The 13,727-nt window shown below is 47.7% G+C and overlaps 1 protein-coding gene across 1 annotated transcript in view; it reads left to right on the top strand.

Moving 5' to 3' along the window:
• REXO2 (RNA exonuclease 2) overlaps window positions 1-12,131 on the top strand; it is a 35,926-nt gene extending 23,795 nt beyond the window's left edge. Inside the window, exons 5-7 of the mRNA XM_061550854.1 lie at window positions 5,499-5,607; window positions 6,920-6,973; window positions 8,820-12,131. Of these exons, the coding sequence (XP_061406838.1) occupies window positions 5,499-5,607; window positions 6,920-6,973; window positions 8,820-8,943 (287 nt within the window). The 3' untranslated portion in view covers window positions 8,944-12,131. The remainder of the gene's footprint in view (window positions 1-5,498; window positions 5,608-6,919; window positions 6,974-8,819) is intronic.
• The last annotated feature ends 1,596 nt before the right edge of the window (window positions 12,132-13,727 follow it).

The following is a 13,727-nucleotide window of genomic DNA, read 5'->3' as shown; positions in this document are numbered from 1 at the left end:
TTTAAGTTTTTACAACAGTGGCTTTAAGCAAAAATAATCACGGTTGCTGAGCACAGGGCCCCATGACCAGTAACCTGCAACGGATAGCGCTATTTAAAGTGTACTATGTAAGAGTTAATACATTTCTATTTTTTTAATCGAGGCAGTGTGCGGGCCCGTTACATCACGTTGTGACGCACGTACACACTGCCAACATAAACCAAACCGGTTATATAAAGCAGGGGATCGATGGGGAACGAACACGCTGCCCCAAACCAGACTGGTCCCCACCGAAAGGGGTAAGGGGCAGTTTTTTTAAGTAAGGGAGGGAGGGCCATAACGAAACACGCCTGAAATAAGGAAAAGAAAAACTTGAGAGACGACGTGGATGAGAGTGTTTACCTTCGACCCCTCCGAGCCCGGCTCCCGTCTCATCTGCAGGGGTTTTACCCCTTATCCTCGGTCCCTGCCTCCCGACCCTCCATCCTGCTAACTTATTTGAGATGTATGAAAGGGGACCATCTGGCCTCGAATTCCCCCTCCAGAGTTAGCACATTTCTTAAATCGAGCACGGCTGTAAACACTTTGTAAGAGAGATGATGGGGAGGGAAATCTAAAGTGGAGTGGTGCGAGGGAAGAAGCCGAAAGTGAACTGTTGTGGCCTGCAGGGTCTGCCTGGCGAACTGACACTTCGAATTTGGTGGAGGAATCAGAGTGACTTGTCATTTATCAGGATGGAACACTGCATTTCACGTTTTGTCTTTTTTTACGTCACTCAGCATTTTTTAATCTATCGCAAAGACAAAGGTCCCACGTTTAGAGTTTTAGACCATTGGGGCAGTGCTGATTGCGCACACCTGTTCGGTCTTTTTGGAATAGTTACTCAATCCCCAAGTTACCACAATGCACCTCGTACTCATTTAATGCTTAACTGACCTCGGGAGAATTAGCTTAGGTCCATATTTGGTGGCCTACATGATATTTAGAAGTTTGAAGACAGAGTTGGTGGGTCACAGAGATATGTGAAACTTGCTAACTCCACGACGTGCGAGTTTGGCAGGAGATGGAGTTCAGCTAATTAATTCTGGAATCCATCTCGGCACACTTTGAAGTTGGTATCCCCGAGTGCCTGGATTACCCGCCACATGAAACAGGAATTCTGTCAAACATTCAATTGCAGAACCCTCCTGAAAATGCCGTGATACTCATTGAGGCTTTGCTGGATAAATACAAAGGATTATTCACTATTATTCTTATGCACCAATTGCCAATCCCTGGATATGCACAATGTGCATTGTGCATATCCAGGAATTGTGCATGGGTTGCTGGAATAGTAGCTTAGTGCTGTAACCCAGTGCTCGCAGTTATTCACGAGGCTACCACCTGCACGCACACATGCAGGCTACGTCCGTGCTTGTATGTGTGCGTGCATCTCTTGGCAATTAATGCAGTTGTGCCCTTGAAAGATATAAAAGTGTATTTATGGCCAGTCCGTTGGAGGATTTTGATATGCACTCTCTCCAGATGCCCTTTACAGTCTCATTTTATTTATAAAATAAAAATGAGCAGCCTTGCATAAATTAGGAGGATGCTCGTGAGAGAATGCAATCACGTTGTGTGCCGGTGCTGGGTGGAGTATTCCATTAGAGGATCGTGAGAGGGGGCAGTGGCTTGGGGAAGGCCTTCATCCAGCAGTGGATTGACCATGGCTGATGATGAGGATGAATGAGAATTCAGAGAGAATTTCCTCTAACACAATCATATTATAATGCATCGTATATCTTGATGACAGTGGTATATATGATATAATGCACTATGAACCTATAAACATATCCTAAATTTAAAATAACAACGACATGAGTTTAAAAATGTTCATTTTGATGAACGTTGATAATAGTGGCTGAACCAACCTGTTCTCGACATCTTGTATATGCTACAGTTGTCCCCTAGAATCAAGTATATTTGTCATTGAAAAAAATTGTAAATGATAACATCACAGGCCGGATTTTAAATTATACCCTGACCCTGTTGATTTAAGAATTCCAGATTAATAGCCTTGAGCGATGCTGTGCAGTGCAGCGGAAACAATTTTGGGACCCCGCTGTAACGGCGGACAAATTGTCGTTGTTCTGACGAGACAAAGCGTGCACGTGATCAATGGTGCACTTTAAATTACACGAAGGCGGAGAGGCGGCGGTCCCCGGCGACACACGGGAGGGAGAGGCACGGTGGGCTAGCGAAGCTGCGTGCCATTGCAGCGTGCTCACCGATCTCGCTTGCGTTGCCTGCCGCCCCTGCACGCGTGCGTCGAGGTGGCTGTGTGGAGCCGTAGCATGGTGGTTACGTATGTATGTTGTACGTATGTTAAACTTCTTTCACACCGTACGTAGCCAACCGTGCTTATCGGTGGTGCAGGGGAAAGGACAACAAACCAAACACAAAATGCAGTTCTTCAGGAATGAGGTTTCAATCTAGATTTAACATTAGTGTGATTATCTGAACCAGTCTTGGGTCTTGCCTAGGTCCACTCGGTCATAATGAGTCTTATCTTTATTGTTTCAAGGTTTTTGAGCATAGTCGTGAATGCCCAAAATTCCATGTAAGCCAGATACAAACTGCGCTATTAAAGTTGGATAGATGAGCGTTTATATGTTTTGGTATCTGGTGCTGTGTGTAAACATCAGCGCTGGGGAAGCAGAAAGGGCCCGGGTGTGGTGGTGTTGGCCACATCACCCCCTCGAGTGGTGATCTGGCCTTTATAAGTGCTTGCCAATAGCACTTGCCCCAACAGCCTGTGTAGGCTCTATGGGGGATCTCTATCTTTGCACAGACCGAATGCTGCCCGGCTGAATTGTGTGTTCTGCATTCTGCACGGTGCATGCCTCGACAGAAGAAGCACACCCTGCCTCGGTAATGCACGTTTGCACACAGATGTCACGATTATCGTCAGCCACGATCAATCCACTGCTGGATAAAGGCCTGCCCAAGCACTTTCTCGGCTTAACCCAGTACTACCTCTGACATCTGATGAGGAACATTTTGACTTGTGTGTACTTCATCCCGTTTGCCGTTTTGAACGGCGTTTGTTGCACTGATTGTTTCCGTTTTAATGGCTCTTAACCGATCCAGTGCCCAGAACGACTTTTTTTTCCACGGGCACTTCCTCCCGCACTATCATTGAAGCTCTCAATATGTCTCTCTATTTTTATCTCCCATTTTGCCTTCTCTGGTGCCTGTGACAAGTGCAAATACGTACTGGGCAGTTTTTTGAGCAGTCGCAGACACCGCCCATAAAACTCTCCCACACAACAGCCCCGTCTCGCTCCAGGAGACACCATTCTCTCTTTCCTTATTAAGAAACGATTGAGAGCTCCTCAAGATACTTGGGCGCTTTTTTTCAAGGAAGAGCTGGTTTGGAGTTTTTTTCACATTTATACTTGCTCATTGACCCATAAAAACAAAGGTATCACTTTATAGTGGAGGGATCAACGTTAAAGTGGGGGTCATATAAGACAAAACGTGTGTAACGTTTTACGTAAAATTGTCAAGGGCATGTTTATTTGTTGATACTAGAGGACTTGTTACTGGGCAGAAAATGTGATTGATCTGTATGAAGGAAGCTGGCACGGTGTTGCAGAGGAGAATGCCAAGACCGGCCGACATCAATTCGTGAGCACGTTGTCAAGGAAGGGCTGAATAAGCTAAAGTTAGACTGAACGTCATGTCACCGCATTACGCTCACATTGAACGTTGGCGTGAGTGAATAATACGCTTGTGCAGCAAAAGGAAGGAGTACGTTTCTATTTTATTTTGCCCATGAACAGTCCGGAGGCAAGACGCCAACAAGGGTCCGTGCCAGCGCGCGTTCGACACTTTCACGTGGCCTTAAAATGCATATCGCCTGGCACAAGCGCCCTGGCGACGTCACCGCCATTTAGTGGCGAATGGCGGTTGTTGTTGCAGTGTAGGGAAGAAGTAGATATATATTTTATTTTTCCCATGAATAGTCTGGAGGCCGGACACCAACAAGGGTCCGTGGGAGATGGTCGAGAGGAGGCTGAGTCAAGTGGTTCTCCAGGGTTGAGAGGTCAGCGTGGGGGGGCACGGGGTGGCGCTGCGTGGGGGGGCACGGGGTGGCGCTGCGTGGGGGGGCACGGGGTGGCGCTGCGTGGGGGGGCACGGGGTGGCGCTGCGTGGGGGGGCACGGGGTGGCGCTGCGTGGGGGGGCACGGGGGTGGCGCTGCGTGGGGGGGCACGGGGTGGCGCTGCGTGGGAGGGCACGGGGTGGCGCTGCGTGGGGGGGCACGGGGTGGCGCTGCGTGGGGGGGCACGGGGTGGCGCTGCGTGGGGGGGCACGGGGTGGCGCTGCGTGGGGGGGCACGGGGTGGCGCTGCGTGGGGGGGCACGGGGTGGCGCTGCGTGGGGGGGCACGGGGTGGCGCTGCGTGGGGGGGCACGGGGTGGCGCTGCGTGGGGGAGGGACTGAGGGAGCGAGGCGAAGTCTGGTCTCGTTTTGCGTTGTCGGTCTCCGCTTGAATGCGCAACTGCGTAAAGCAGACGAGGCAGTGGTGAAGGATAAACAAAAAACAAACTTAAAACCAAACTTTTTATTTACCAGGTAAGGCCCACTGAGCTGTATAGCTAATTTTAGGAAGATACTTGGCCACACATGATAGCTCAACAAAGTGGCTTATCTCGTGGAAATTTTCAACAACCAAATACTCGAACGCATATTGTTTCTAAATGTGGAGGGAAAAACCAGAGGACCCGAATAAAAATCCACACGGCCACGGGGAGAACATGCAAACTCAAAATATACAGGTCGGGATCGAACCCACGACCTGGAGTTAACATCTAATCACCGCGGTGCCTACCACTAGTTTTGTGGCCCACCACTGTGTTTTTTCACCACCCTGCTGTGCTGTGTGGAGCCCTGAGGAGGCCCGTGCAGCCACGCACCACCTTGGAGACGGTGTCACAGATGCCGTGGACTCTTGCGGTGCAGAATTTGCTGAACAGGGACTCAGTCCAGGCTCAACCTGGTCATGGTGGTTGATGTCTTGGAAAAAAAAATGTCCTGACCATTGCCTCATGTATACTCTGTGGTAAAATAATACATTCGGTCACGACCACGACACAAGTCTTGTGTGTATCCAGTTGCAGTCTCATTGAAATCTGAATATTTATTTATTGTGGTGGAATCCGATGAGCTATAAAGCTCTTTTTTCACAGATGTCCAGTAGGGGTGGGTCAGGACATTACAACAACAAACACGATAGGAGGCCAAAGTGCAAGAAAGGTAAACAAATCACCCCAAGATACAAATACAAACTAAACCATCCCCAACCTACCAGGCAAAGCCCACTGGGTTTATTTGGCAGATCTCGGTGTGTCCTGGTAATGAGTTCCCCTTGGCTCAGCTTTCCATTGTAGTCGTACCTCTTGTAGGAGTCACATTAGAATGCAATGTTCCGTCTAGAAGTAAAAGCTGTGCCCTGCTGCTGTTTTGTGTGCCTACAGGGAATTCGGTGCATGCAGACAAGAAGTTTCTGGACAAGTTCATGCCACAGTTTATGAGGCATCTCCACTACAGGATCATCGATGTCAGCACGATTAAGGAGCTATGCATGTGAGTGAAAACTCATTTCTTTAGAATTGCTTTTTGTGTTTGTTGTCCTTCCCCCGCACCTGCTGATTAGCACGGTTGGCTATGTACAGCGCAAAAGAAGTGTAACCTACATACATAAAGGTCCCTGAAAGGCTCGTCATATAAAAGGTAAAGGTGCAGCCCTGCAATAGCAAGCCCACCCAGCTGCTGGCTAAATTACTTCCACCCGAGGGACCTGGAGAGGGTATTTTGCCCTGCCACGTGGAACCTCACGATCAACTGTGCTGTGCCCATTTGATTGTTGGGTGCGAATTTAGAAACTTGCCATTAGTTTTCAGTGCCTTGTCGGGAGATCAGTCGACCCAGCGACCTGGATTATATGTCAACCAACATAGCTTTGAAAGTGGAAATTGAGTTTCCTTACAAAGTAAATTATTCCATTTTCTGTCACACTGCTTCTGACGGCGTGTGTGAAAGGCAGCACAAGGCCCCTTTGCGTCTCATCCACCTGTACCTGCCCTGTCAACGGAGATTGTAGACACCGCTTATCCCGATGTTTTTGCGATACAGCAGATCAAGTGATTGCAATGGTGTGTCCCACGATAGGAGGCTCGCCACAGCGGCTCCCTTCCCACATGGAAACTCTTATGCGGGCGGGCGGACGGGTAGGCGGGCGGGCGGGCGGGCGGGCAAGGAGCGAGCGGGCGACCAAATGCCGAAATGTCACGTCGGCTGAGTGCTTTCACTGGGTTGTCCAGGGCAGCATTCGCAGTCCATTTTACAGCTTCATGTGGTCGCTGTCACTGCTGAAGTGATCAGCGCTGACAGCTCCAAGCAATTCATCACACGCGCATCATTGTCCTCACAAAAAGGGGGCATGGCGAGTGGGTGCAAGGAGCGCGCTGAGAAAATGGTCGTGAAGAGCTCGGCGGCTCGGCATTTTCGTTTTGCACAATAATGAGGGCTCGAGAATTCCTGCGCAATTATCCCCATCGCCGCGTTACCCTGTGGGAAATGCCTTTTAGTGCGTTAATGTATCGTACGGGTGGCAACGTGAACCATCACTTGGAGCGAGTACAGTCATCGCGTCCATCGTTTTATACCTCCCCGATATTAAATAGGTAATGACCCACAGAATTAGAATTTATATATATTATAATCACGCGAATTGCACTGCATGGGACACAATCAACGGGTGAAATTGGAAAATGTATGTTTTTGCAGTGACAGTTTTATGCTTTCTTTGCTAGCTGTACCCAAATGGTTATCTGTTATCGGGTGATTAAAGGCTGGCTGGGTTCATTAAATGCTGCCGATGTGTTGCCCGTTGCAGGCGCTGGTATCCTGAAGAGTATGAAAAGACGCCCAAGAAAAAGGCAACACACCGGTAATGGTCCAAGTCCACAATGTTACTCGTCGAGACATCAACACGTGCACTCGTGCATGGTATATTTAATACAGTGAATCGTCAGCGGTTTCCGGCATAGATTTATTTTCTCATAATTACAATATGAGATGTTTACATTCATTTTAAATTGAAAGATATATCTTGTTATTTTAAACATAGAATATTAGTTTGTATTATTATTTAACATAGCTAAGTTTTACTAGTTAGTACTGTGTCTCTTGGTTGCCTGCGTAGAAGGTATTCTTAATGCTGAACCTCAAGAAAACCACACGGTGCCTCATAATGGGGCCGTGCGCGTTGCGTCTTGACTTGGAATTATAATGTCCCTGTCTTCTCATCATCTTTACCACCATCATTTATTATTTATACCGCACATCTCATGCAGTACACGTCGAGGCGCCAAGACATTGATTTAATTCGAAACATCCAGAGGCTACCTTCATTTGCTATTTGAGCCCAGGGCATAGACACAGAACCCCTTAAACCCCAACGCGCATTATCCAGAGGGTTCAACATGAAGCTGAATACTACCGTCTCCGAACTATCCACATGCCCACCTCTATAAGCTCAACATTTTAGTGATCAGCAATAACCGGTCTGAGGATCCACACCTTATCTTACTACAAATGACTTGCCCATTGACTGCAGTGCAACCCATTTATCCTGCTTGGTGTAAATGGTGGGAGATCGAAACTCACGGTGACCAATGGATTTGGCAAGCCCAGCGTGCTAGCCCGTCCCAATGCACCACCACGGCAGCATTTGACATTAACTGCCGTTGAATCGTCGGTGTAGAGCAAGAGCTAACACGCAGCCGGGGTGTGTTCCAGCGCGCTCGCCCCGCGCTGTGGCTGCATGCGGCTGAAACTGTCGCTGTCGCGCACGGTTCGTGAACCTATTGGCAGGACCAGTCAACACTGTGTCAACAGCGCGCTTTGATGTCAGCTCCCTCCCTCTCACCGGCGGTTGACGTCTCTGTGATTTGTCGTGATGATGGTGTCGCAGAGGCAGACGGAGCAAATTTCCATCCTTGCGGAATTGGCTAGAATTGGCACTCTCACACTTGTTTCCTACCGCTCTACTGTCCACCCACGTGGAAAGCCACCTTCTATGATGACCCAATTCACTGAGATCAGCCACCGTATATCTGGATTTGTCTGTGTTTGTTAGTCTACTTGTTTTTACGCTTACGGATACATTGGATTACAGTGATTTTGTGTACATGGAGTATATTCTCGAGTCTTGTTCTGATTGTGTTCATTTTCCTTGGGAAGTCTACATCCCGCTTCTTTTCTTCACATGCATCTTGACTGGTTATCCCATTGTTTTGGCTTAAATACCATCCATACGATGAAGTAGATCAAGATGTTTTCCAGAAGGGGAGGGGGATGGCAGGGCTTGGCTCCATCACTCCTCACCCCAGATCTACCACCGTCGCCAAGTAATGAAGTTGGTGTTTAACACGTAGGCTTTTGTGACCAATATCCATAATGGAGGCTTTTTATGGGTTAGATCGCGTAAATATGAATGTGTCGTGAAACCCACCACCACCCGACACAGCCAATTAGTAAGGGTTTTCACGTAAACAAAACATCCCAATTCGTTACTCGTTCAGCACACCGGTGTGTTGGAGAGTAAACCCACAACATTTACCATTCCAGTACGACGTTTCGCCGGTAATTACAACCAGCCTCGTCAGGCGACAGCTCTGTCGTGTGGTGGCGGGTTTAACGACTCAGTTACGCGATCTCACCAAAACACCTCTGATGGAGCTTGGTGTTGAAGACGACGATTATGATGACGACCATGGTGTTGTTGCTTCCAGGGCCGTGGAGGACATCAACGAGAGCATCAAGGAGCTGCAGTTTTACCGAGGGAACGTCTTCAAGCCGAGCCCGGCGAGCGCGGCCACGCAATCGCACGGCACCGACGAGCCACGCTCATCCTGATGACCCCCGCGTGGCGGCCGACCGACCCACCGACCCAAGTCAACAATCCGCACGCTGCACAACGCAGCAGTGGCACCAACACGGATTAGGATGCCCTCGCCCATGCCGTAGACAAAACACCGCACGTGCATGTTGCCCACTGCCTGGCACCCGCACCGATTACAGCGCTCACCCATGCCGTAGACAAAACACCGCACGTGCATGTTGCCCACTGCCAATGCCCATTCTTTCAGCCCTTACAACTGTGTATCCTCAAGTAGGCAATGCAGACGTTGGCGACACGCGTCATTCCTTTACACACAGGTCGTGAAATGGTTTGTTTTACGTGTATTTGTGTCCCGTTTGATTTTGTAACGGAGTTTCAAATAAAATGTAGAACGCTGAATTGGCATTCGTGCATCTAAAAGACAAACTGGAAACATTGCGCTGGTGCCCACGGACGAAAGCACCTCACCACCGCCGTCACCATTAACACTGCCTCGCACACATATAGATGCTGTACGTGAATATTTAAATGTCACGGAGTGTGCGAGAGATCCTTTAGAGCGAGCAGAAAGAAAATGTCCTTGCTATAACAATGCTGGTGTATGCTCTATTTCTCGATAAAAGGCCCCGGTAATGACTGGAGTGGAGAGGCGTTGTCAGCGTAGCCTGTGCCACACCGGGCGACTTTTGTTATTTGGATTCTTAAAATTGTGGGAGAAATATATTTCGGCGTTCCCTGTTGCATGCAACAGCTCGATGTTTGACGTTTTGGGTTTTGCAAAGGACGATGCGGTGCGAACTTGGACCAGGTCGAGCTCGACCTGTCGACGAGCTGCAATGGAAAGGCACCGTCCCGCAAGTGCCCTTTCGTGCCTTGGCCGAACCATACACACGCGGCTCCTGATCGACGTTCCCCAGGCAGTGCCTTCGTTATCACGTTTGTGCCAAGGTCTCATGATTTAGAGGTGTCGCTTCAGGTAAGGGGAATTCAGAATCTGCGGAAGCTTCGTCAACTGCAAAAGCTCCCGGCTCGTGGAGCGAAATGTCGGGCATGGTGCCACACGACGCCGCGGTACAACCCGGCAGGCAGCACGTTGGGAGGAGAGATTTGCGGCCCAACCATGAAAAAGAACCCCCGTGCAGTAGCAACGTACATTTCTCGAGCAAAATTAGGACCGGTGTTTTTTGTTATTGTAAAGCATTGCCACGATGCGCACTCCTGTGCGCTGTGCTGTGAGGGTACTCGGGCTGAAGTTGACGGCATCGGAGCATTGCCGAAGTGTGCATACGATGCACAAGTGGGACGCATGGCAGCGAGGGCTCGTCCTGCTGCAATTGTATTGATCCTGCGTGATGATAGGCGAGTGCAGGTGTGCCAGCAATTGAATGACATTACACTCCCAGGGGCCCCTCGGCAGGAAAGAACGTTCCACCAGTCGGGGACATCATCATGCTTTGTGTTGCTACTACTTTGCATGGCCTTGTATGAATCTTACTTAAATACATTTCCTTGTGCAGTTGTAGATTATTGGCCAAATGTGTTGACACAGTACGAGTAAAAGTGACTTGCCTAAACCTGTCAATGCAGTAGACGGTAGCCCTCGGTGATTAGCTGACACTTGGGTGTACCGTGATTAGGATTTGCCTAGCACCCTGCTCAACGTTGTGGCTAGCCTGTTTCTCGGCAGGTATACGTGGCGACAGCCGCGTTACTGCTGCATGGCATTGAAACGCACGCACGCTTGAGTCAAATGTCGCCCAATGCTGATGTCTTTAAGCACCACCTACCAACACCATTGTTTATTTGTATTTTCAGCAATGCAGTAGTACACTGGCTTTCCACGACTTGTGGGGTTGGTGTTTTACGAGAGCAGTCAAGCTTGCAACACGATAGTAGGCATGACGGAGAGATGGAGACGTTCTCATTGTAGCATGCTACTGCTTACAACTCGTGATGGGCTGGACTAAATGCATAGTAGCCCTGCATCGTGATATATGTGAACTTAAGAGCTTTCGAGAGGGTGATTTGATTTGTTAACATCTTAGCCACATAAGGGGAAATGTTTTGATACCAAGGGCAAAATCGCAAATATATATGTTTTAATGTTCCACGTATCAATACATTCTGAACTTCTGTAAGTCCGTTGTTGTGTATTTTTTGTGTATCCATGCAGCATTCCGTGCAGTGTATTTGGTATGTAAAGTAATATACCAGAGCTGGGATCGATTGTAATTACAAACAGCAGCGTTGATGAAAAACAATAGATTTTACCTTTTCTGGCAATGCAACAGGTGTTAAGATGTTCAAAGACCAAATAGATAGATTTTACAAGGCATCAAGGACAATGCATCTATTTTCAGAGCATGTTTGTTTGCATGTTTTGTCACAAGCACGTGTGGTTAGTGCAGACTTGATGCCTTGCGAAAGGTATCTACTTGGTGTTTGAACATCTTAACACCTCTTTCATCGCCAGAAAGGGTAAAACCTCTTCTTGTTTTTCATAATTTTTTAATGCGCGCAAAAATGTCCCATAGATACAGCTGCATTGTTAGCTGACATGGTTACATTATGTTTGCAAGTCATTACGAATGACCCGATTGCAAATGTCAGTACCCAAGTCTACAACAGACATCTCACCTTCATTCGAGGGCCTCCATGCCTCCTTGCAACATGCATTCTACTACAGCCCATTGCTGTGAAATCTAAACGAGTCGCCCAAACCGCACTGGGAGGGATGACTTCAGATGTGACGTTTGTATAAGACGGAAAGCTTTTTTGAATCGTTACTGTATTTTGTTTTACATAATCCGTATTGAAAAAATATATCATACAAATTTGGAATGGTTCATTGCAATAAACTATGTAGGTAAGCTGAATAATAATTCCAGCCTTAATATAGCCATGTGCATTTGTAGTAATCTTTTGAACGGCCTTAAGTCTAGTATTTAGACGTACATCGTTTTATAACAGGATTCAGATAAAAAATATTTTTAAAAATTACTGTTTTCTGTGCAGGTGTAAATTTAATAAAAAAAATGGGTTTACCTCTGTTCCTCCCATTTTAAATTGCCTACTTTCAATCAATTTGGAAACTATGTCAACAGGGACAAAATCGCTTGTTAATGTTATATCTGAGTTTTGGACTTGTAAAAGTGTACCCTTGAATAAACTTGTCTTGGGTAAGAGGAGTTTGGCCATCACGTGAAATGTGTGCTTGGAATCATCTTCAAGAAGGAAACAAGTATGGAGGGTCCTGTGGGGAAATGTTTGGCCAGTGTCTGTTAATGAGTAATATGCATTTGGAGGGTAGTGGGCGCATGTGGAGTGTCCAGGGAAATCTCACAAGAGGATAATATGCATGCTCAGTATCACACTGACAGCAGAGGAGCACGTAGATCATGGAACGAATGCAAATCGCATGTCATCCCGATTGTAAAGAAAAGTTCGCTTGGCCAGGACGCATCACGAGATGTTAACTCCCTCGCCTGGTATACAGGAGGTCGTGGGTTCGACCCCGACCCTACGCCTGGATATTTCGAGTTTTGCATGCTCTCCCCGTGGTCGCGTGGATTTTTCTCAGGGTCCTCCGGTTTTTCCCTCATTTAGAAAGTGCGTTTAGAGTATTTGGCTACTATAAATTTCCATACGATAAGCCGTTTCGTTGAGCTATCATTTGTGGCCAGGTCGCTTCTGAAAAAGAGCTATATAGCTCAGTGGGCCCTACCTGGTAATATAAGAAGTTTAGTTTAATAGATTGACAGCCAAAGGAGAGGACACGCCCGAAGGTGTAGTTAGCCCGGTGGTCCACCACCACAGGTTGTTATCTGGTAAAGAGGCAGTTACCCCTTTGTGTTGGTATCAATACATTTGCTGCCTCCAAAGAGTACGACTGCGACTCGGTTGAACTCACTACACATTTGTAAACTTCTCTGTTGATCGTTGCATCTCAAGACTTTGGCTTAAGTGAGCCAGCCAATCTCCGAGTTTTGAGGAAGCCACTAATGGGCATGATGGATAAGGAGGCATTGCCCTTATCTTGAACCTAGCTTGCCAGGCGCATGCTATTTCTGCTCCAAGGGACGTGTTTATGTTATTGTGTTTACACAATTTAAGCTTTACTTATATATATATATAAACCTTGCGAACGTGAACACACTTATTTGTACTCATTAAAGTGTCTAGGATATTTAATTAGAAGACAACTGGAATTTTTCTAATGCATTTTATCCTGTACATTAGCTCCATCTCTGCCAAGGTTGTCCTCCAGGACATATTCACACCTTTGGCTGCCACTCCATCATCCGTCTCATCTATCATCCCTTCTTGTGAAATATCTTCCTCAAGCCCACTCGCTCTCCTTAAGTCCAAAAGGTCCACTTTTGGAAGGTTCTCTTATCTTCGATTGTCTTGGTTGGCTACGTACGGTGAGAAAAAGTGTAATGTACATATCTGCTCAAACTTGATTTGAAGCATTTGTGACTGCAGGAATTACTCTTTGGTTCTTTCGGTAAAGTCACGTAGAAAGAAAATAAATTAAATAATAGAATACAGATGTAATGCGGGCGTAAACGGCCCTCCGGAGGTGACGTCATGAGGGGAGGAGTTAGGTCACGTGGGGGGAGAGGGGTTAAGCTATAGAGGGAGGGGAACCGGAAGAGGAGAGGGAGTGACGGGGGACCAGGAACGAGAGAGGCCACGAAGGGCGAAAGCGGAGGGTGGCGAGATCGCCACGGGTACGAGGGAGCGAGGATCGGCACCGTCGGCCAGCGGTGACCGACCCGAAGCAGCGAGGAGGCTG

The sequence above is a fragment of the Lethenteron reissneri genome, chromosome 13 (genome assembly GCF_015708825.2).
Source record: "Lethenteron reissneri isolate LAM-NWPU_2019-01 chromosome 13, ASM1570882v1, whole genome shotgun sequence".
NCBI lineage: Eukaryota > Metazoa > Chordata > Hyperoartia > Petromyzontiformes > Petromyzontidae > Lethenteron > Lethenteron reissneri.
Note: the sequence above shows the minus strand (reverse complement) of the source record. Positions and strands in the feature narration are given on the sequence as shown.